This window comes from Ornithorhynchus anatinus, chromosome 17, assembly GCF_004115215.2.
Source record: "Ornithorhynchus anatinus isolate Pmale09 chromosome 17, mOrnAna1.pri.v4, whole genome shotgun sequence".
NCBI lineage: Eukaryota > Metazoa > Chordata > Mammalia > Monotremata > Ornithorhynchidae > Ornithorhynchus > Ornithorhynchus anatinus.
In genome coordinates, this window is record NC_041744.1 from 37,653,162 (window position 1) to 37,677,664 (window position 24,503).

General features: G+C 50.0%; 1 protein-coding gene across 3 annotated transcripts in view; it reads left to right on the plus strand.

Moving 5' to 3' along the window:
* Window positions 1-16,136, plus strand: part of ZYG11B (zyg-11 family member B, cell cycle regulator) — a 60,571-nt gene extending 44,435 nt beyond the window's left edge. Inside the window, exons 6-16 of one of the 3 annotated variants that reach the window (XM_029081902.2) lie at window positions 615-791; window positions 1,708-1,772; window positions 3,172-3,271; window positions 3,358-3,408; window positions 7,673-7,834; window positions 7,931-7,978; window positions 8,949-9,146; window positions 9,246-9,298; window positions 10,892-10,989; window positions 14,450-14,673; window positions 15,772-16,136. In XM_029081902.2, coding sequence (XP_028937735.1) covers window positions 615-791; window positions 1,708-1,772; window positions 3,172-3,271; window positions 3,358-3,408; window positions 7,673-7,834; window positions 7,931-7,978; window positions 8,949-9,146; window positions 9,246-9,298; window positions 10,892-10,989; window positions 14,450-14,640 — 1,143 coding nt within the window. In that variant the 3' untranslated portion in view covers window positions 14,641-14,673; window positions 15,772-16,136. Of the gene's footprint in view, window positions 1-614; window positions 792-1,707; window positions 1,773-3,171; window positions 3,272-3,357; window positions 3,409-7,672; window positions 7,835-7,930; window positions 7,979-8,948; window positions 9,147-9,245; window positions 9,299-10,891; window positions 10,990-14,449; window positions 15,037-15,771 lie in introns of those variants that run through there. The other 2 variants (XM_039914461.1, XM_029081903.2) reach the window with 2 other exon arrangements.
* The last annotated feature ends 8,367 nt before the right edge of the window (window positions 16,137-24,503 follow it).

The following is a 24,503-nucleotide window of genomic DNA, read 5'->3' on the forward strand; positions in this document are numbered from 1 at the left end:
AGAATCGGTAGGCATGATCTCTGGCCACAGCAAGCACATAAGGTAGAGATATCTAAACAATCTTGAAGAGTCGTGAGTGGGAAGATTCTCATCTTTCATTTCCTTCAGAAGTAAGATCTGAATTTGAGCCAGAGCCCGTCATTAGGACGCACAGAAACGGATGTGCCGGACAGTTATTTATCCGGGAGAGTGAAGGCATTAAACCTGCACATTCTAACGTCCTGGGATTGTGCTGGGGCCAAATGAGAGGTCTGACAGTAATCACCGTGGAGTTCATTGGGCGCTTACTTTGGACCAAGCACTGTGGTTAATCAGGTTGGACACGGTCCCCGTCCCTCACGGGACTCACATTCTAAGTCGGAGGGAGAACAGGCCTTGAATCCCCACTCTATAGATGAAGAAACCGAGGCCCAGAGAAGCCAAGTGACTTGCCCGAGGTCACTCAGCAGTTAAGTGGCAGAGCCAGGATAAGAACTCAGGTCTCCTGACCCCCAGGTCCGGAGCTCCTTCCTCTAGGCCACGTATCGTCCCGCGCTTGGGTGTAATAAGCTTCGGCCCAAAGAGGTGATTTGTTTGGCCTGTAAGAGGTGTTATGGGGACTTGCTTTGTTTCAGCTCGTGGTGATTGGAATGAGGAACCATCCGATGAACCTGCCGGTGCAGTTAGCAGCAAGCGCCTGTGTGTTTAACTTAACCAAGCAGGAACTGGCAGCGGGAATGCCTGTGCGTCTGCTGGCTGACGTCACCCATTTACTCCTCAAAGCAATGGAACATTTTCCTAATCACCAGCAGGTAAAGCAAGGCCATTCTCTGTCATTTTCCCAGCAGGAGGAAAGTATATTGGGGCGTTTCTTTCTGTGCATGAGTTGGGTGCGAGACAGTTTCATCGTCACCCGCTCCGATTGAAAAGGAGTCGATGGGACGGCACTGTTTAAGCGCTTACTGTGTGCAGGGCACCGTACCAAAAACTCAGAGAGATTACACTGTCGGAAAGGGGAATCAGACTCGGACTCTGCCCCTCGAGGGGCTCAGAGTCAAAGAAAGCTGAGGAAAGGGGTCTTTTTCGCAAAGGTTCTCGGTGCTATTCCAATCAGTCAACCTGTGGTATTTATTTAGTGTTTTTGGAGTGCAGAGCATAAACTCAGCCCTTGGGAGAGTACAGTACGACAGAGTTGCTTGACATGTTCCGTGCCCTCAAGCAACTTACCCTCTCCAGTTCCCCATTCGGGCCCCGTGTGTAGCTGGTACTAGAAAGTCCACTTGGTAATTTTCCTTCACGTTTCCCATCCTGTCCTCGCCGGCTGGCATTCGGGCCAAGGCCTGGGCCGGCGGTCCAAGATGACTGCTCTGAGTGTCCATTAGGTGCAGGGGAGTCTACTAGGTGCTGTGGGGGTCTCAGAGGAGAAGTCAAAGAAGATCTCGCTTTCCTCTCAAGAAGTTTGCTGGGGGATTCAGGGCAAGCACCCGTCTCTGCGGGTAAACTCAAGTGACACAGCCAACCGGTGCCCATGCCATAGAACTAGGTTTGTAAGGATCAACAGTTTTGCGGGTGAGAAGGATAAAGAGTGGGGAGAGACTTCTGGGGGATGAGGTGCAGCTGGGTTGGACTGGTCTGGAGCAGGCTCACTTCTGAGTTTTGCAGTTTTCTAGTGTTTTTTGTTTTTTGGGGGGGCATTTTTTGGTTCTGATTCTTTTCCTTGCTCTTCAGCTACAGAAAAACTGCCTTCTTTCGCTCTGCAGCGACAGGATCCTTCAGGACGTCCCATTCAACAGGCAAGTGACCGTTCGGGGCCAAAATGCAGCAAAGTGTGGTGGGGACCCCGGACTTCCCAGGGAATGAGACTCTTTCCAGAGGCCCCCAAGGCTGGAATACCACTTTCCCCCGCAGGATGCGGGATTCAGCCTCTCCCCTCCAGCCCCGAGGAGCAACGTGGCCTAGTGGAAGGAGAACGAGCCTGCGCGTCAGGGAACCTGAGTTCTAGTCCTGGCTCTGCCAGTTACTTGCTGTGTGGCCTTGGGCAAGTCACTTAACTTCTCTGTGCCTCAGTTCTTCCATTTAAAATGAGGATTCGATACCTGCTCTCTTGCTTACTTAAGACCGTGAGCCCCTTGCGGGACAGGGACTCTCTGACCTAATCGACTTATGCCTACCCCAGCACTTCGAACCGTGTTTGACAAATAGTAAGCACTTAAACAAGTAGTATAAAACAGACAAACAGCACGGTCAGAGGACGTTCGAGCCTTATTTTAGCCCACTGTCCGGGCTGGAGGGTCCTCCCTGTCCTGGAGTGAGGGGCCAGGGGTAGAACCGGGGTAGCGAGATGTCGTCGGGTGCCCTGTTGATGGGGAGGGGAAGATCTTCCCCCCAGAAGGGTATGAGAGTGTCAAGGTCTAGAGCAGTTCTCTAAGAAGGCAGGCCAAAATGAATTCTCTTCTCTCTCTCTCTCCGGCTTACTATGTGCAGAGTACTGTTCTAAGCGCTGGGGTAGACATAGGGGAATCAGGTTCTCCCACATGGGGCTCACAGTCTTAATCCCCATTTTACAGATGAGGTAACTGAGGCCCAGAGAAGTTAAGGGACTTGCCCACAGTCACACAGCTGACAAGTGGCAGGCACTTCACTAAGCACTTGGGTAGATACAAGCTTATCAGGTTGGACGCAGCCCCTGTCCCACAGAGGGCTCACACTCTTAATCCTCGTTTTACAGATGAGGAACTGAGACACAGAGAAGTGAAGTGACTTGCCTGAGGTCACACAGCAGACGAGGAGCGGAGCCGGGATTAGAACCCAGGTCCTTCTGACTCCCAGGTGCATGCTCTATCCACTAGGCCACGCTGCTTCCCCTCTTTTGGGACTCAGGGAAGATGATGTCCATACATTATCATTTGTCCAGGCAGAAGACCGCTCTATTGCTCACTTGGATTTGGAGACCCACGAGAAATAGCATCACTCTTCCCTTCCCAAAAAGTCATGGTTGGGACAAGGACTGGATAAAGCCAGCCATGCATTAGTCTGGATCATACCCGCGAGCTTGGCTTCCCTCTTCCATTCACTCCTTTCCAAGTGGAAGAGAAATGACCCTTCCTGCCTCCGGAGGAGATGAAGCCAGGAATCCAGGGGCGGGGAACGGGCTTTGGGAGGTGGCCTTTGCGAACCCTTTTATGTTCTCAGGTTTGAAGCTGCCAAGCTCGTTATGCAGTGGCTGTGCAACCACGAAGACCAAAACATGCAGAGAATGGCGGTGGCTATCATCTCTATCTTGGCCGCAAAGGTATCCGGCTCCCGGGGCGGTTGGCGGGGAGATTCCCGGGGGATACGTGCCGGCGGTGGATTCATGTCGTCCTGTTCCTCTTGCAGCTCTCAACTGAGCAAACTGCACAACTCGGCGCTGAGCTCTTCATCGTCAGGGTGAGTCCACCTCTTGCCAAACAAATTGGGGGTGCTCCCAGCCCACAGCCTGCCCCCAGGGAGGGTCCCGACAGAATGGTTGGGGATTTCGGGGCCCCGTGGGGAAAGCGTTCTGGCGAGCATTGGCCCCCAGGAATGGAAGAAGCAATGTGGGTGAAGGGTGAATTCTGGAGAACCGGAATTCAGAGGGCCAGCCTGACTGCTTCATATATGCACGTCTTGGCCGAGAGATTCCTAAACTGCATCAGGGTATGAGACCTGGGTTTCCGAGCCCGGCGCGGATTCTGCCAAGCCTTCCCCGATTATCCGTGTTCCTTCTTGGGTGAGGGATTGCAGGGCAGATCCCTGAGTGACTGTACCTAGGCCTTGGAATGATGATGCTTGTAAGGTGTTGAGTTGAAAGGTTTCTGGAGGAGACCAAAAACTCTGTGGCATCCTCCAGCAAACCTGCAAGGAACGACTTGAACGGGACCAGCCCGCTCTGCAGCTCCGCTTTGACGATGGAGAATGGGTCAGGCCGGGCACCCCAGCTCGAACCCGATTGGCCACGCCGTCACGGTGAAATCGCGGCTTCTTGACGGACTTTTCGGGGCCACCAAATAAACTGAGGACTCGCCCGATCCCAGATCTGTCGATAGTGTCGAATGCTTTTGTCGGTCTGGTGAATACCATCCGGAGAGCACGGTGCCATTAGAGACCGAGGGGACCCTGGCCGCTGGGCCACACCGGGGCCTGAAATCATGTTGGAATTCTGGATGTATGCAGTCAACGATATTCCTCTCTACCCACTCCAAGACTCTTCCTAAGATCTCGCCGGCAATGGAGAGCAGCGAGATGCCACGGTAGTTAGCCACCGTCTTTTCCTTCATATGTCTTCTTGAAGATGGAGATGTTATTGGCATCTGCGACATCCTTTCATTTGTGAGATTCATTCGTTCGATCGTATATACTGAGTGCTTACTGTTTGCAAAGCACTGTACTAAGCGTTTGGGAGCGTGCAATACAAAAGATAACAGATGCGTTCCCTGCCCAAGACCCTAGATCTTTAGGATCCATAGATGGAGGAAATGTGGGGTGTCTCAGCGTGGAACTCCTCCGACTCTGTCGTCAGGTCGAGCTGCCTGGCCGTCTTTCGTGGCTCTGACTGCCGGTGGCGATTACTTTGTCCACACCCGGAATGACGACGGTAACATTCCCGCCTGCACCGGGGAAATCCCGCATGCGTCCAGAGAGTGACTCTGGGCGCCCGGAACCAAGCAGCGCTGTAGAACTGTCTGACCAAGGTAGCCTTCAGATGCATCTGGAGGTACGGCGATGAAAAGGAAGTAGAAAATGGCACCAGGAAGGCCGCAGAGGGCGGCAGGGGTGCTGCGGCAAACTTGAAGATCTACGGAATCGAAGTGTCAACCTCCAGCGGGGGATGAGTGCTTAGTAAATACTAGTTAGTAACAGGGGTATCGGTGAAGCACCTACTGTGGGCAAAGCACTGCATTAAGCACTGGGAAAAATTACAGGGTGAGATTAATACACGATCCCTGGCCCTCAAGGGGCGCACAGTGTAGGAGTAAGGGCTGGGAACAGGAAAAAGGAAGCATGGCTTAGTGGAAAGAGCACGGGCCTGTCTCCGCCGTTAGAATGTAAGCTCCCTGTGGGCAGGGAACGTATCTCAGTGCTTCTCTAATGCTTTCCTCACGTGTTCAGCACAATGTGCTGCACCCTGAGGGGGTGTAATAAATACCTGTACCACGACTCCTATTACTAATGACTACTACTTACTACTATTAACCAGAAACTCCTCACTCTTGGCTTCAAAGCTCTCCATCACCTTGGCCCCTTCTTACCTCACCTCCCTTCTCTCCTTTTACATCCGCACACTCCGCTCCTCTGGGGCCGCTCACCTCCTCACTGAGCCTCGTTCTCGCCTGTCCCGCCGTCGACCCCTGGCCCACGTCCTACCTCTGGCCTGGAACGCCCTCCCTCCTCAAATCCGCCGAAATAGCACACTTCCCCCCTTCAAAGCCCTTCTGAAAGCTCACCTCCTCCAGGAGGCCTTCTCAGACTAACCCCCCCTTTCCCTCTGCTCCCCCTCCCCATCTCTCCGACTCACTCCCTTTGCTCTGCCCCCCTCCCCACCCACAGCACTTGTGTGTAGATGTACATATTTATAATTATAACTCTATTTTTATTAATGATGTGCAGAATATTTATAATTCTATTTATAATGATGCTGCTGATGCCTGTTTACTTGTTTTGATGTTTACTTCTTACTTCTAGATGGGCAGCCCATTCTGGGCGGGGATTGTCTCTGTTGTTGAATTGTACTTCCCAAGCGCTTAGTACAGTGCTCTGCACACAGTAAGCACTCAGTAAATATGATTGAATGAATGAATAATGAGTTCAATAAGAGCAGTTTGCCTAGAGGAGCAGAACTTTAGACTCCTCGCGACTCAGACACTCAACACATTCACGCTGCTATTGCCCTGTCATCCAGACCCCGTGCATCCCCTAAGCCTTCCACTTTCCCATCCTCGGTCACGCTCTACCCCACGGTGAACGTCCTTTTATACGTTGGACAAAGGCAAACGCTACTGACAGCGAGATCTGAACTCCGCGCTCGTTGGTCTTTGCGTTTCTGCCGGTAGCCCCGTTTGATGTCACCAGCCCTTAAAACTGGCCTTTCACTGTATTGGTGCACACGTCACTGTTTTCAACACTAATTGTAGTCCTAATAGTTAAGTGCTTACTAATAATAATAGCTTTGGACTAAGCACTGGGAAAGAGTACCCGGGTGGGAATTAGACCCAGACTCCATCCCTAAGGAGGCTCGCGCTCCACCTCCTGATCGTTGGTGTCCCTGAGTAATCGGCTGAAAGGGAGCAGTCGCTTTCCAGATGGGTCCCTGCCTGGCTGGTCCGTCTCCTGCTGTTGTCTCCCAGCCGTCCGCGGCTGTGTCGCAGTCGGTTTTTGACAGCGTGCTTCGCTGGCTCGGTAACTCGTTTCTTGTGCCCCATCGGCTCACCTTACAGCAGCTGTTGGGGCTCCTGCTGTCAGTCATTTACTTCCCACGGCCCATCCAGCGAAATTGTGTGGCAGGGAGCTTATTAAAAACACATCTTCAAGAGGCCTCATTTTCTTCTTCCCCCACTCCCTCCTTCTTCGCCCTTGCACTTGGATAAAAGGTGCCTTTATTCACCTTTTCCTCAGCTCCATATCAGTAATTTATTTGTGTGTTTATATTAATATCTGTCTTCCCTTCTGTAAGCTTACTGTGGGCAGGGAGAGTGTATTGCAAGTCTGTTATGCTGCATTCTTGCAAGCGGTCAGTACAGTGCTCTACACACAGTAGGTGCTAAATAAATGTGATCGATCGATCGATAGATAGATTGCTTCAGTAGTGCTCAGTTGTCTGTCTTCCAGAATGCCATCCAGCTCAGCTCTTTCACTGAGCTTCTTGGCTTGTCGTATGGAAGTGACCCCCACCTCAGTAGCCGGGACGATCGTCTCGGCTTTTATTACCTTCCCTGCCAAAGCTCTCAGTGTGGATTGAGAGCCAGGCCAGGAATTCTGAAATCCATCACAAAGTGGCCTTTCCTTGGCCCAATCCAGTCTTACAAGTAGCCCGTCCTGAGCGATGGTTTATACCAGAAGAACTGGATGGGTAGTCATCTCTTTGATTGTAATTTTTTCATTTATTTATATCAACAGCTATCTCCCCCTTCAGACTGTAAACTCACTGTGAGCAGGGATCGTGTCTGCCTACTTTGTTGGATCGTACTCTCCCAAACACTTAGTACAGTGCTCTGCACAGTATAGTTGCTCAATAAATGACCATTGATGATGTAGAGAAAGGGCAGACAATCAGATTAAGGAAAGTGTTGAACAAGGTCCAAAAATGTCCACGTTCCTGTACATTTAGGATGGGCCAGCTCCTTGAGGGTGGGGAGTATGTCTTCTCACTCTGTTGTACCCTCCCACAGTGCTCAGCGGAGTGCTGTGCACACTGCAGACAGTAAGCTCCCTGAGGGCATGGATTGTCTACACTAACTCTGTTGTACTCTCCCACAGTCCTTGGCACAGTGCTCTTAGATTGTAAGCTCGTGGAGGGCAGGGATCGGATCAGCTGATTCGTACTCTCCCAAGTGCTTATCACAGTGCTCTGCACAAAGTAACCCCTCACTAAATACTGTAGGTGGAGTAATTGAGTCGTCTGTGGGTTTTGACAGTGTAGTGAGAATTTTTCCCTCTCTTTCTCTCTTCCCCTCAGCAACTTTTACAGATCGTGAAGCAGAAAACCAATCAAAACTCAGTGGACACGACCCTGAAGTTCACTCTGAGCGCCCTTTGGAATCTCACAGATGAATCCCCAACCACTTGCCGGCACTTTATTGAAAACCAGGGGTTAGAACTCTTCATGAGAGTCCTGGAGGTGAGGATAGAAATTCTGCTTCACGAACTGGAAGTTTTTACTCTTTGAGATCTTCTTCTTCAGGGAATTACAGGTCTTTTTTTTTGCTCTTGATAGTCCTTCCCGACCGAGTCGTCGATTCAGCAGAAAGTACTTGGCCTCCTGGTAAGTGGATCAGAGTGATGGAAATCCCAGTTACATTTCTCACCTTTTCTTTGTAGTATGTGTGTGAGAAACCTCCTGAGTCTCCTCCGGACTGGTTTCCCTTGAAAAATATTCCAGTTGGAGGGCGGGGATCGTGTTTACTTATTCTTTTGTCCTCTCCCCTGTGCTTAGTTCACAGTAAGCGCTCAATACGTAACGTGGATGGACTGATTAAAGCGTTCTCTGAATAAACATGCACTTGTTATTTTAAAGAGAGTGAGTTCTTCGGAGACAAATTTATCCTGGCACATATGCAAAGGTCCAAACTTCCTAATGAGTATGTTTGCTTCAGCATTGTCAAACTGAAGATTATTCATATTTATTACACACCCAGCCTCAGCTGGAAGGTCACCGCTCCAGAGGGACTGAGGCGGCAACATAGAAGTGGAAAATGGTTATGGTTTTTGGTTGTGCGTACTAGGAGCAGAGCACTGTACTAAGCACTTTAGGAGAGTACAGCAGAATTAGCAGACACGTTCCCAGCCCGTAATGAGCTTCCGGTCTAGAGGGGGAGACAGACTTTAATATAAATAATAATTTATAATATATAATTTAAAGGTACATATATAAGTGCTGTGGGGACAGAGACAGTAGCCACTGAGGGAATTAAGGCCTGTGAAAGCACAACCGGTCTGAGCGTGGGGATTTTGTTTCGGCTGATGCTGGCCGAGAGGCTTGTCTTTGGAAGCATTTCATTAATTCTCTCCTTCTTGTCTACCAACTCTGTTGTACCGCCCTCTCCCAAGTGCTCAATACAGTGCTCCGCACACAGTGAGTGCTCAATGGATCGTAGTGATTGAATGTTTGCTGTGCGCAGAGCACTGGGTTTAGGAGAGTAAAACAGAGTTGGGAGTTGGGTGTACAACAGAGTTGGTAGACGTGTTCCCGGCCCGCAAGCGATAAACACCACTGATCGATCTGATTCTTGCAGAACAATATAGCTGAAGTCAAAGAATTGCATTCTGAGCTAATGTGGAAGGACTTCATAGATCATATCAGCAAGTTACTGCACAGCGTGGAGGTGGAAGTCAGTTACTTTGCGGCTGGGATCATCGCCCACTTGATATCCAGAGGCGAGCAGGCCTGGACCTTGAGCTGCACACAGAGAAACTCTCTCCTGGATGATCTGGTACGCTGAACGTCCCCTTGGTCCCAGTACCGTTCAGAAAACATCGACTGTTTGACTAGGTCAAGACCATCCTAAATGTCCTCCTCACTTGTCTTGCAGCATTCAGCTATCTTGAAATGGCCGGCTCCAGAATGTGAGATGGTAGCCTACAGGTAATAACTGGGCAGTCACCCCTGGGGAATTACTAACCCATTGACCCAAGCATATAGACCGGTAATCCTTTATCTTCTCGGGATTTTTGCCCAGGACTCATTTTGGGCGGGGTTGTGGCAGTCTTTTGTTGTATCGTACTCCCCCAAGTGCATAGTAGAGTGCTTTGCGCACAGTAAGTGCTCAATAAATACAATTGAATGAATCAATGAAGGACCAGGTGCTTTCTCCCTCCAGGTGGCCCCCAGAAGCCCCCGCCATTTTTAGTCGTCTTCTTTTCTTCATGCCCCTGGAGCCAGGGCCCCAGAGGCCCCGGGTTTGCCGACCCCAGTATTTTCCCATCACCCCAACCCTTGATCGGGCAGAGAAGAGTACGACACCCAGGCTGCAGATTCTTTTAGATCGTTTGACTTCTGCCAGACTGCTTCAAGGATCTGCTTCCCGAGCCCTGAAGCACTCAGGCCCTTCTGCACTTTGAATTTTGTTTTTCAAGGGATTGTCCGGGAGGCAGAATCTCTGCTCTGGGCCAGGAGACCAGAAGGAGATGTGGTCCATTTACACAATGAGGACCTGGTGCCGTTACCTGGGAGCAAATGTGGTCCCCCAGCCTGTTTTCCTAAACTTGCCTCTTCCAAAGGAGTGGGTTTTCCCCGCAATCTTCACCGGTCACGGGTGGGGATCGTGACACACGTGGGAAATGGGGACATCCACAGATCTTGGTCTCCTTTAAAGTTTCTTCCCAGGGATTTCCCAGGAGGCTGGCCACCGATGGTGAAAATCCCTGAGGAGAAATTTAAGATTTTAGGGGGGAAAGTGAAAAGCCACTGGCGATTTAGAACCAGATCATAAAAACCCATGTTGGGGCGGTGGGTAAATGAAGGGGATGGGCGACATGATCCAGTTCTCCTTTTTCTCCTCCCATCTCTACCCACCCTGAGCTCACTACCGCTCGGTCGTGAATGACTTTCGCAGAAGCCCCTGGGGTTCTAGTTGGGCTTCTCCCAGCCAAGGGGACTGCTGAGCTGAAGATCAGCATTCTTTTTTCTTTTAAATGGTATTTGCTAAGTGCTTACAATGTGCCAGGCACTGTACTAAGCACTGGGGGAGATGCAGTCTAATCAGGTTGGACATGACCCACATGGGGCTCCCAGTGTCAATCCCCATATTACAATGAGGAAACTGAAGTACAGAGAAGTTAGTTGACCCAGGTCCCACGGCAGACAAGTGGCGGAGCCGGGATTAAAACCCAGATCCTCCGACTCCCAGGCCCCGACTCTTTCCGCTAGGACACACTACTTCCCATCTAGGAAGAAATAGGATCGAAGGTGACACTGCGGGAAGAAAAAAGCAAAGATTTCGAGGCAGACCAGGGGAGAGGAAGTCTGGAGGTTTGATAGGGCATGAAAGGGGACGGTTCTCTTGGGCAGGTAGATTTTAAGCCACCATTGAGATTGTCAGGTGTCAGATGGGTCAGGCAGTTCCAGCTATCATTTTGAAGATACTGACCAATCCTATTGTACGTTTTCCGAATTCACGGTCATAGGAGGACTGCGTCTCTCCGGTATGTCTTACCACCCTTTCTCTTTAACTCTTAGGTCCTTCAACCCATTTTTCCCATTACTTGGCTGTTTCTCAACTCCAGGGGTTCAGCTCTGGGCAGTATGGGCCATGCAGCACGTCTGTAGCAAAAATCGTATGTACTGATGAGGACGAACCTCATTTTCTCCGAATTTTCCAACCGGTCAGATTAAAGTGTCGAAGGCTCTGTGGTTCACTGAATCTCAGGGGAGAAGTAGGTTTGAGGAACATCTCAACTTTTATTTTCTGTAGTTTGCCGTAGGGGAGGCGTTGAGAATGCATTAAGCGAGCAGTTATATACATTTGCCTGCATTTTGTTATTGGAGGAGAGTTAGAAGATATCCTCTCTCACTTTGGAAAAGTGTCACCGGCTAGCGTTCAGGCGGGTTTTGTGTTTCACCGGTACTTGTTAATAATGGTGGTATTTGTTAAGCGCTTACTATGTGCAAAGCACTGTTCTCAGCGCTGGGGGGATACAAGGTGATCAGGTTGTCCCACGTGGGGCTTACAGTTTTAATCCCCATTTTACAGATGAGGTAACTGAGGCACAGAGAAGTGAAGTGACTTGCCCAAAGTCACACAGCTGATAAGCGGGGGAGCTGGGATTCGAACCCATGACTTCTGACTCCCAAGCCGGGGCTCTTTCCACTGAGCCATGCTGCTTCTCTGCGCTTACTGTGTGCCAGGTACTATACTAAGTGCTAGGGGAGATACCAGATAATCAGTTTGGACACAGTTCCTGCCCCACATGGGGCTCACAGTCTTCATCCCCATTTTACAGACGAGATGACCGAGGCCCGGAAAAGTGACTTGCCCAGGATCACCCAGCAAATGAGTGGCAGAGCCAGGAATAGAACCCAGGCCCAGTGATTCCCAGGCCCGTGTCCTTTCCCCTAGGTCCCGCTAGTTGTGGATTAGTTCCTCTCCTCCAGTTTCCAGAGTCTCACTATGTTCCGGTAGAGTAAATGTACCAGAAGCTTCAGAGACCGAGCTCTTCAACTGCCTGTAGTCACCTGGATGCGCTCCTTTTCACACCAACTCCTTCCTCCCAGACCGGCAAGAAATTCCTTAGCTGCCCTGACAGTAGCTCTTCTACCGTCACTTTAAGCCACCTGTCACCGTACTGTGTTGCGAAGGGGAAGATGTGACCTTTCCTCAGATTTTTTTGAGGAAGTCAGCCCTGCAATAGCCATCAGGAGAGAGGGCGAGATCCCACTTCTAATGGCCCAGCAGCTGGGCTCCACAAGCAGGGAGGGAATGAGCGGCCCAGGCCTCAGTGCAGGGTTTTGTTCCATGTCAGGGACCCTGAGAGATGTCACGGGCTTTCAGAGGCACCAGCACAGTCACTAAGAAGAAAGAATAAAACCCCAAAGGCTGACCTTGATCAGTCCACTCAGTTCTGCCGCGACACGTGGCGAGAACGCAGTGAAGGGATGAGGAGGCGTTTTCCACACACCTGAGCCTGGTAGGCCTCGGAGAGCCTCGGCAGAAACTGCTCGTGCCCACGCGTACGGAGTCGGCCGGGGGAATGACCACCCATGAGGTTTTGCCAGAACGCAGCCATCGGAGGAGAACTGAGAGCCCCGTTTGCCGCTGTTCAAAAAATCCCCACCGTAGTCCTTTCTGGACACGTGATTGGGAAAGTATCGTTCACCTGGTGCTCCCAGAATCCTTTCGGGGCTTCAGACCATACCCGACCCGGTGGACGTCATCTCGGCCCGTGGGCTAGAGGAGACGTTCGTGGGCGTCTCGGGGGGACGGCCGGGGGACTTGGAACTTGGCAGTCACGAAGAAAATGGGCTGCTCTAAGAAGTTCCCCAAGCTGCTAGGGCTTCGCCCCTGAAGTATGATCAGTTTTCGGGTTTTAAGGTACTCTGCCTGGCCCCTTCCCCGTCCCGGGCAGAGCTGTGTGGGTGGCCCAGTCTTATTGACCCATGCTGGAGGGATATTCACGAGGGGCCTGGAAACTGGTGCCAGACTACGCTTACCCTCCCTCGGGACACTCTTCCCACTCAACAGGCGAGAGGTACCTCTGAAAGTCCTGGAGACAGCTCGAAGCCGATGACTGTAGCACATCCACAAGACGGCTTGAAGATCATCTGAAGTGCTGGAAAGAATTAGCACGGTGCTCTAGAGGTGCTCTAAGTGAAAGGAAGACAAAAGTTATGTCCCGCCAGACCCCAGGAAAGCCCTTTTCCTAGCTGAAGATTTTCAACAGAGAAGCAGCGTGACGTAGCGGATAGAGGGATGGGCCTGAGAGTCCGAGTTGGAAGGACCTGGGTTCTAATTCTGGTTCCACCAACTGTCTGCTGTGTGACCTGGGGCAAGTCACTACCTTCCCTGGGTCTCGGTCACCTCATCTGTAGAATAGGGATTAAGACTGTGAGCCCAGTGCGGGATGTGGACTGTGTCAAACTCGATAAGCTTGTCTCTACCCCAGGGCTTAGTACAGTGCCTGGCACATAGTAAGTGCTTAAATAATGCTAAGGGGAAAAAAAAAGAATCTGCCCAGAACTTCATAGGCAGGAACCTTCTTAAGTTGGATTCAGAGAAGTAAAATCTCTCAGTTGAGAAGCCTCGTAGAATTAGATGGAGATGGGTTATTTGTCGGCAGACTGAAGAGACAGAAGGTTCTGCCAATCAGTCAGTGGTATTTATTGAGTGCTTACTATGTGCAGAGCACTGTACTGAGCACTTGAGAGAGTACAGTGCAACTGAGTTGGTTAGCTCGTCCTCTAGACTGTAAACTCACTGTGGGCAGGGAATATGCCCGTTACATTGTACTCTCCACACGGTAAACGCTCAACAAATACGATTGACTGGCCGACGTTCCCTGCCCTCAACGAGCTTCCGATCTAAAGAGAGAGAGACATTAATCTAAATCACTAATTTCCGGATAAGGGGCCGGCCGGGCATCCAGTTTTCGATCATTGTGCAGCTTGGCAGAGAGGCGCAGGTCTGTCTGGCATTCTGCGCGGTTGTGACGGCTGAACCCACCCTAATGCCGTGCCCATGTCTGAGCCGCGTTGCCGGCATGCTGGGTGAAGCGGGCTTCCCGGCATTTATGCCAGACCAAATGACGCGGACTATAAAGTTCCGGAATGCATTTAGCGTGTCCCAACATTAAAACACTGCTCATAGCTTCACAGCTGCTTTGGGTGGGCCACTGAAGAAGTACAGAACCAGGCAGACCTTCCAAGGAGCTAATATTCTTTTCTTTTGGTTTTTTACGAGATTTGTTAAGCGCTTACTAGGTGCCAGGCACTGTACCGGGCGCTGGGGTAGATACAAGCTAATCAGTTGGACACCGGCACAGTCTGAATCCTCATTTTACAGATGAGGTAACTGAGACACAGAGAAGTGGCCTGCCCGAGGCCACACAGCAGACAAGTGGCAGAGCTGCCCCCAGGGCATCGGAGCTCTGCCAGACCCTTGCCAAAAAGAACTTGTAACTTCCTGGGTGGGCTAACCTGGATTCAGGGTCACGTGAAAAGCCTTAATCACGGGAATCGTCTGCCCGATAAAAGCGCGTTAAAAGCGACAGCGTGGAGACCGATATTTCTGTTTTCTTTCAGCTGCAAGGTACTGCAGTATGCTCATTGAAGAAGGAGGATTACAACATTTATACAACATCAAGGAGCACGATCAGACTGATCCACATGTACAGCGAATTGCTGTTGCCATCCTAGACAGTTTAGAAAATCATATTGTACGACACGGGAGGCCACCCCCGAGTAAAAAGCCGCCTCAAGCCAGACTCAATTGATAGGCAGAAGTAATTACGGAATGGAGCGTCGTGGTAATCACCTTCACGATGGGTCTATAATTGGGAGGTCTCACCCACCGCTTTGGAATGCTTTAGGGGTTTCTGGGATGACCGAAGCTAATTGTTGTCATAAGGTTTCTGCTGGCTTGTAGAGCGCACCTCTAGCTTGTGATTTGTGGTTTTAACTTCGGAGGCAAGAAGAGAGAGCTCTCCCTTTTTTATTGCTGTTTGGAAAACTACTTTCCGAGTCTTTCAGTGTCTGGCAATAACTGTATTTGTGAGAGTCACCGTTTCGATGCCAAACTTTGATGCATGAACCCTAGAAAAGACCCTTTTATCCAGGAAGGGGAGCCACCGGGCCCTTTGAATCTGTCACCCCCTTCTCCTGCTGCTGCTTGCTGCTCGCTGCCGCTGCTGCTGCTAAGCTGTGGTCTGTCTGCCTTCCTTTCCGGCGCTGCTGCTTCAGGTCTTGGCTTTCCCCATCTCCGCGCTGCGTCAGCATGCCCCATTGAAGACGCCCGCTTATTACCCAGATCCTCCCCTCCGGAAACAGCTCGGTGGGAACGGGGGAGGGAAGTGGGATGCTGGGGGCAAACGTTGAAAATGAAATGAAAACTAACTTGCCGGGAACTGATGGGGCGGGGAGGATCGGGTTTGGATTTCCGCCAAGGCGTAGTTTGTGGAATTACCGGGCCTGAGCCCCCGACCCTATTAAATGTGTGTCTGTGGGGGGGTGGTGTGGGGGTGTGGGGGGGGGGGCGTGAGGGGGGCGGGGGGGATCAGTCCACCTCTTCCCAGAACAACTGCTTTGCTCTGGGTTCCATCATACACTATTATTTCCTCAACGTGTCAGTGTAAAACTTGAGAGCATCCTGTGAAAAAGCTGCCCGTTCGCCTCATCACCATGAAAATGTGAATTTTTATAAAAATGTCCATGATTTAAAACCTGTCATTTCTTTTTCTCTACTCCTAGTTGATTTTTGTCAAATGGAATGGAGATTGCATTACGATTCATTCTCCTGGGGTCGGAGCCGGGGGTTGGGGGGCATATATTTGGAGATGTTCAGTGATAATATGAAGGCAGATTTCCTTTGCTTTAGAGTTATTTTCCTGTCATCTGGTTCTCCTCAGGTCGGTGGTGTTGAATCCGTTTTTCACTGCTGAGTAACACAGATCAAACTGTGGAAAGAATTCGATCGTTGTGAAATGGCCGTCCTATTCGACATTCTTGCTGAAGTTGACCTTCTCTTCTGATATCGAGTGCATTTAGGAGGGGGAAAAAAAATCAATCCTTCGTAATGGCTCTTTATAGTTAGCACCTGCTGGCATGTCCTAGCACAGAGGGCCTGGAATTTCCATTCTAAATCCAGTTTTGTCAAGAAGTTGCTTAATTTCACCATCAGCAGACTGCGTTTTCTTGGAACAGTCAAAATATTTGGAACAGAGGCTTCACACGGGGAAAAAACTATAAACAGAATTTCCAACTATTTTAAAAATACTTTTCTGCTCATTTCTACAGGGGTCCTTTGGCTGTCTTGCAGTTTGTGTTTTCTGGGCCTTCATTCCAATCCACTACCACAATCTGTGGGATGAATTCATAGCAGCAAGGCCAGTAACTGAGTGAGAAGAAATCATTACTAAATTATGGATTAGGTCTGACATGGCAACAGGGCATCTTGTGGGTTGGAATAATATTTTCAGGTGAAATCGGCCCCTTGAGAGGGAAAGGAGATTCCAGTGTTGTAGTCCCTCCTTTAACCGCTCTCAGGAGGGTTCTTCATTCTATGCTTCCAGCTCCCAAAGGGGAGAAGAAATTCTTTGGGAAATAAAAAATAAGGCAAAATAGTTCAAGTCCAAATGTTACCCTTTGGGAACCCTCTGGATTTCTTTTCTGGAGAAGAACCATTTTAGTATACTGGAAAGAATCAGCAGCAGCATCTCTGTTTTACATATTCCGTAAAAAAGGCTGACGTGAAGGGGCGACGTAGCCTTCTGGCATAAACGTCGGTTTCCTGGTCCTAGGACAAGATACTGTGGTAGCTTGTGGCTTGTGTGAGGTAAAACTTAGGCTCTTCCTCAAGGGCGGGGGTGAGGGGCATCAACCCTCCAGGATGAAGAGCTGCTTCAAGATGCCTAAAAGATCCCAACCAAATGGGAGCCCACCCAGCAGCCAGCCCCTCGCCCCCGAACAGGAACAGGGAGCTGAGAGTAGAACTGAAGCAGTTGAAGATTTTAAGTTTCGGTTCTGGGGACTGTTGGTGTTCAGTCCATGATCGGGCCTTGAAGTGTTGAGAAGTGACCGTGGGCTTGAGAGGAGGACTCGCTCTTCTCATACCCGTCCTCTCCCCTCCAGATCTCAATCAGTCAATCGATCGATTGATGGATGGGACTTATCGCTAGTTCCACCGAGGGCCACCAGAGCCGCAGGAGCGGGGAGGATGGGCCAGGCCCGAGGAGTCATTTTCCACGTGATTCCCCAGCAATACTACAGGTCCACCAGTGCCACCAGTGGCATCCCACAGACCTCTCTGTCTCTCTTACCCGGAAAGTAGATCAGGTGACAAGTGCTTAATACGGCGCTCCGCACACAGTAAGCGCCCAATAGATACGACTGATTGATGGCAAAACACGGCGTCATCTAGCCCTCCAGGAGCAGAGCCCTGGCCCGAAGGCAGTGGAGTTGGGAATGGAGGCCGACCGCATTGCCGAGGGTCAATTTCCTCATTTTCCTCTCCCAGCTCTTACTTGAAACACGATGCCACAGGGTCAGTCAGCAGTTTCCTAAAATTGTAAAGCTGCTCAGGGGATGTGGCCAGTGCCAGCTTCTCTAATGGCTCCTAGGGCAGGGACAGAGGTGACCCTAGGGATTTTCACTCAATTAGGAATCACCTGAGTGCCTCCTCCTGCATCACGGACAGAGTTACTTTGAGTTTGGGCAGTGGATGAGAGGGAACGGTGAAGTGGCGATCAGGTTTGGAGAAAATCAGAGTCTGGCCCTCAGCTCTTCACCCAGTCACTTTGCTCAAAGCAGGTCAGCCCTGTCCCACCAAGATGATAATAATGTTGGTATTTGTTAAGCGCTTACTATGTGCAGAGCACTGTTCTAAGCACTAGGGTAGATACAGGGTAATCAGGTTGTCCCACGTGAGGCTCAGTTAATCCCCATTTTACAGATAAGGGAACTGAGGCACAGAGAAGTTAAGTGACTTGCCCACAGTCACACAGCTGACAAGCGGCGGAGCCGGGATTCGAACCCATGAACTCTGACTCCCAAGCCCGGGCTCTTTCCACTGAGCCACGCTGCTTCTCTGAGGTCAGAGATCTTGGGGTCAGCGAAGGCGAAGCAGTACCAAGATAATTTCAGATGAACTGGGGATCGATTATATTGATTGAGCGCTATGTGCGGAGTACTTACTAGGCGCTTGGGAGAGTACAGCACGACAGAATTAGCGGACACATTCACCGTCCGTAATGAGCATACGGTCTAGGGATCTACACTAGCTGCCTGTGGAGTCCACAGGCTTCGGTGCCCACCCGCCTCACTGGGTTTTAAATGGAAGGGGGAAAGAAAGGGGGTGGTTAGGAAGAGCTGGCTTTCCAGGCTTTTCCATTTAGGGTTGCCAAGGGGAGTTTCTAAGGTGACCCTGGCTCCAGGGAATGTTGTAGGGAAGATCTCTGAGAAGGAAAACTAAGTGTATGCAGCTGGGGACCGGGTCCAGGGTGCTGTTCCCCACTGAAGCAGCAGGGAAGAGCTCCATGCCTTCCATAGGCCAGGAATGGTTAAGCAATCAATGAATCAGTGGTATTTATTGAGTGCTTACTGTGTGCAGAGCACAGTACTAAGCGCTTGGGAGAGAACATAAGGGGGAAATCACAGTTTCAAGCAATCAATCTTATGCGTTGAGTGCTACTGTGTGCAGAGAACTGTACTAAGAACTTGGGAGAGTACACGATAGAGTTGGAAGGCACATTTCCTGCCCGTAACAAGTTTACAGTCTAGAAGGGGAGACCGATATTAATATAAATAATTATGGTTATATAGGAACCATTGTAGATGGAGGCGGGGCGCTCTGGGAAAGATGTGTCCGTGGAGTCGCTATGGATCGGAGACGACAGCGTAAGGCAAGATATGCATGCTGTGGGGCTGAGAGACGGATAAATAAAGGGTTCAAATCCAAGTGCAAGGAGGATGCAAAAGGAGAGGGAGAAGTGGAAATGAAGGCTTAGTCAGGGACGGCCTCCTGGAGGAGGTGTGCTTTTAATGAGGCCTCGAAGGTGGGGAGGGTGATCGTCTGTCGGATTTGAAGAGGGAGGGGGTTCCGGGCCATAGGCAGGATGTAGGCGAGGGGTCGACACCGAGGTAGTTGAGAACAAGGTACAGGGAGTAGGTTGGCTTTAGAAGAACAGAGCGTGTGAGCTGGGTTGTAGTAGGAAATCAGGGAAGGAAGGTAGGCTGGGACAGAGTGCTTTAAAACCTTTGGTAAGGAGTTTCTGTTGGATGCGGAAGTGGATGGGCAGCCACCGGAGTTCTTGAGGAGTGGGGAAACGTGGACCGAACGGTTTAGAAAAATTGTTTAGGAATGGGGCAAGACAGGGCTTTCCTTGGGATTGGTGCTCTTTAAAGGGGTAATGCACAGTGATATGGAAATGGCTTTTCAGGGGCCACTGCAGATCGCATCACCAAGACCATAACCTGGACCCGGTTTTGATCCTATCGCCTTCCTGAGCAGGGAGGAGGGCCCCACGCCCTTGGTTTTCTGGGCCAACCCTAGGATCGATTCTGGGCCCTCTGTTCTGGCCGGCTCCAGCGCAGTTCGATGTGGGCTCTGCAACCAAGAGGTCCAGGCGGGCATCTCCGTGAAGGAAGATCTATGGCTCGGCTCTGCTTCTGCTCTGCTCTTCCTGCAGAAATTCCATGTGCTGCTTCAGTGCCCTCAAGGGGCCCCCATGTCCCTTGGGCATATGGATGCAGCACCTCTCAGCGCCCGAGGCCGGAGAAAGCCGAGGGCAGGCTACTAGGGGAAGACTCGGCTTTCCCCTTCCTTGCTTCAGTATTAGTAGTACTTATCAAGTGCTTACCATGCGCAAAGCAATGTTCTAGGCACTGGGAAAGAATACACAGGTGGGAATTCGACCCGTCCCTATCCGGCGGGGGTGCTCTCACAATCTGAAAATAAAGAGAGGGGACTGACAACACAGGGCTGAATTCTTACAACACTTCATTCGTTCATTGGTATTTATTGAGCACGTACTGTGTGCAGAGCACTGTACTAGACGCCTGAGAAAGTACAATACAACAATAAAGTGACATTCCCTGCCCATAACGAGCTTACAGTCTAGAGGCGAAGGAGACAGACGTCAATACAAATAAATTAAAGTACAGGTACATATATATGTGCTGTGGGGCGGGGAGAGGGGGTATGAATAAAGGGAATGAGTCAGGGTGACGCAGAAGGGAGAGATGAGGAAAAGTGGGGCTTAATCTGGGAAGGCCTCTTGGAGGAGGTGTGCCTTCAATAAGGCTTTGAAGAAGGGGAGAGTGATTGTCTTTCGGATTTGAGGAGGGAGGGCGTTCCAGGTCAGAGGCAGGAGGTGGGCTTGGGGTCGGTGGCCAAACGGGCGAGATGGTATTCACTGGTGTGTTTCCAAGAAGACTTTCAAATGTCAGGCAACCGGGTTTGGAAATCAAAAAGCTGGTTAAAGGAGGTAGAGAACTGGGTCTTACAGTACATTTGAAAGCTTTCGCTATTGGGCGATGATGATGGAGGTGGTATTTTTATAGTACTGTGTGGTGAGCCCTGGGCCAAGCGATGTCAGTAGGGCTTCGGACTTCACCTTGGATTTCATTTTTCCAGTTTTCATTTCCTTCTTCTTAGCAGTTTCAAACTCGAGAGGAAAACATATTCAGACCTTATCGATAACCAACGTGTGGTTGAGTAGATTTGGAATTTATGCTTCAGCAGTAAATCTTTAATTTAGGGAATAATGTGAACTCCACCTTCAGTGCTAAGAGTGCTAATGAGGAAGGAAGATTTCATTTAGTGGCTTGAAATAAGTAATTGGGGTGTATTTCGGAGTGCAGTTTTGACATGATTCAGCGCACACTAAGTTACACCCTAGAGCATCAGGCTGATGCTAAGAGCCCCTCCAGTCCCCAGTCAGTGGCAGACCTGAAGGGCAATCAGTCTTCTCTCTCCTCAGTGGACAAGGCAGAAACTTTGGGGGCAGTTTAGCTGGACTTGTAGACTCCAGGCCCACTCCACATCTCGATTTCAGTGTCACTACAGTGGTTTATGAGAAAGCCCGGGCGGTCTTTAGGTCTGACATATTGGCGTTTCCTTGGTTTGGGATTTTGTTTTCGATTCTACAACTTGGTGTAAAGAGTTTGTCTGATTTTTTTTTATGGTATTCGTTAAGTGCTAACTATGTGTCAGGCAACGTACTAAGTTGCTGAGGTAGGTGCAAGACAATTGGGTAAGATACCAAAAGGGCTCAGTCTTAGCCTTCATTTTACAGACGAGGAAACTGCGGCACAGAGAAGTTAAGTGACTTGCCCAAGGTCACGCAGTGGACAAGTAGGGGAGCTGGGATTAGAATTCAGATTCTTTGACTCCCAGGCTCTAGGCCACTTCTACCCAGAACGTTGGAGTTGGGCCTTTCAGATCATCAGAGATTTGTCCTCTAGCAAAAGCAAAGACACAGAATCCTAGAAGAAAAAGCATTAGTCCATGAGAGAATTTAAACCTTGTAAGATTATTGGTGAAAATAAAATCTACCCCTGACTTTTGCAGAAAAGCACCGTTGACTTCAGGCTGATCACCGTATAGCCTAGATGATCGAGACTGGAGGCTGATTACCATAGAGAAGCAGCGTGGCGCAGTGGAAAGAGCACGGGCTTTGGAGTCAGGGCTCATGAGTTCGAATCCCAGCTCTGCCACTTGTCAGCTGTGTGACTGTGGGCAAGTCACTTAACTTCTCTGGGCCTCAGTTCCCTCATCTGTAAAATGGGGATGAAGACTGTGAGCCCCACGTGGGACAACCTGATTCCCCTGTGTCTACCCCAGCACTTAGAACAGTGCTCTGCACAGAGTAAGCGCTTAACAAGTACCAACATTATTATAAATTCTAGATGATCTAGACAGGAGCCCGTCAATGGGCAGGGGTTGTCTCTATCTGTTGCCGAATTGTCCATTCCAAGTGCTTAGTAAAGTGCTCTGCACATAGTAAGTGCTCAGTAAATACTTTTGAATGAATGAATGAATGAGGCTCCTCATCACATGGAGGGTTAGCAGGATAACGACCATAAATCCTAGATGATCTAACTGGAGGCTGATTACCACATGTCCTAGACAGTAAGCTTATTATGGGCAGGGAGCACGTCTGCTAATTCTGTAGTATCGTACTCTCCCAAGCGCTTAGTACAGTGCTCTGCCCATAGTAAGCACTCAGTAAATACCACTGATTGATTGTCACTGATGATCAAGACATGAGGCTGATTACTGTATATCCTAGATGATCTAGACAGGAGGCTGATGACCATATATCCTAGAGGATCCATAGTGGATTCCAGTTTTCATATATCCTAGGTGATGTAGCCTGGAGGGTGATTATCGTATATCCTAGATATCTTCTGTGGAAGTTCCGACGGGGCAGCGAAGGCTAGGCCGCCCGGGTTTTACGTATGTGGCGGATTCACCAGAGAGTCCGCGGTGGTTCATTCACCAAAGTTCTCAGTTGTCTCCAAGGCCCAGTGGATAGAGCCAGTGCCTGGGAGTCAGAGGACCTGGGTTCTAATCCCAGCTCCCCCACTCGTCCACTGAGTGACCTTGGGTAAGTCGCTTCACTTCTCTGCGTCTCGGTTATCTGTAAAATGGGGATTAAAACCGTGAGCCCCATGTGAGACATGGACTGTATCCAACCTGATTAACTTGTATCTACCCCAGCGCCTAGTACAGTGCCTGGCACATAGTAAGTGCTTAACTAACACCATAAAACACCACATCTTTCTAACCCATCCAGATGGGGTGAGGGTTAATGCTGTGCTGAGCAGGTTTTGGCTGAAATAAATGTTATAAATTTTGCGTAGGTGTGTCTGTGGTTGGTCTTAGCATTTTTAAGACTTTGTCAAATAACACGGTGACTGGGTAAACCCTCAGGGTCCAGGAACAAACCTATACTTGGGCCTTTGACTCCTATTCATTCACAAGGGAAAAGGAAAGTCAAAAGGCAGCGCAACCTAATGGAAAGAGTGCAAGACTGGGGCAGGAAACCTGGGTCCTATTACCAACCTTTTTATTTTTAAAAAAATGGTAGTTGTTAAACTCTTACTATGTGGCAGGCACAGTATTGGGCGCTGGGGTAGACACCCGATAATCAGGTTGGACAAAGTCCATCTTCCACATGGATCTCCCAGTCCTAATCCCCGTTTTACAGATGAGCAACCTGAGGCACAGAGAAGTTAAGTGACTTGCCTGCTATGTGACCTTGGGTAAGTCACTGCACTTTCCTGAACCTCAGTTTCCTCATTGGTAAAATGGGGCCAAAGCATCGCTCTTCATCTCTGAACCAGCGAGGGGCAGGGCTGTGTAATCGGATGATCTTGTAGCCGCCACGGTGCTTAGCACACATAGTAAGTGTGGATAAATACCACCGTGGTCATTTGCTGGGCAGCCACAAAGATGCAGCTCAGATTTAGAGCAGTGCTCTCCTGAGAGTTCTTTCCGGTCGTACTGAGAAGTCATTGCTCCCCACTTGGAGGGATGCCTAAAGGCGCGGTTCTTCCTCAGGCCAGGATGAATGAGCCCCACGGGATGCTGGCCGAGCCCGATGCTAACTGGGCTGCACCTGGCCATGAGAGGCTCACGGAACATGGAACGTCCCGTACTTTTCTCAGGCGGGCTGCAAGGAGCCATTTGGGAGACTGGCATGACAAACCTTTTTTTTTTTAAGGTGGTATTTGTTAAGCGCTCACTATGTGCCAGACACTGTACTAAGCACCGGGTGGATACAAACAAATGGGGTTGGACACGGGCCCTGTCCCACAGGGGACTCAATCAATCAATCAAATGTATTTACTGAGCGCTTGCTGTGTGCAGAGCACTGTACTAAGCGCTTGGGAGAGTACGATATGACGGGCATATTCCACATCGAGCTTGCAGTCTAGAGGAAGCTCACAGTTAATCCCCATTTTGCAGATGAGGTAACCGAGGCACAGGAAAGTTAAGTGACTTGCCCAAGGCCACCCAGCAGACAAATTTGCCTCACTCCCCTCATCGTTAAGGGTGGTGGTGAGAGTAATAATAGTTATAAGCCCTTCTTCAAAACACTTTACTAAGATGCTGGGAAAGAAGTAGTCAAATGAGATATAGTCAGGCTCTCTGCCCCGACAAGGGACTCACAGTCTAAGAATAAGAATAAGGGAAAAAGTAGGGGACAAATTTATAGAGAAAGACGAGAATGACGATAAACACCAACGGAGTGCCTCCTCGAGGCTCAGACCAGCCATCGCAGAAATCACGGCTGCAGCTACGACAGGGACCTTCCCACCGTTCTGAAAGTTGAGAAGGCCCCGGACTGCTTACCGCTGCTCGAGTCATTCCCACACTGGATCAGGGACTGATGGGGAACCCGGGGACAGGGCAGCATTTCTCTGTCACATTTGGGCCCCAGAGGTCTGCGTGACGCACAGATCCACACCCTCAATTTAGTCCTCTTCACTGAACTCGCTTTTTCCGCTCCTGTGCTCCCTGTCCTTCCCTCTGTCTTTCCTAGAACTGTAGGCAACACCTCCCTGTCTATCAAGCCCATACATGCCCTTATTCAACTCACAAGTTTGGAAATCCTGTCAGTTCTACCTTCCCAAC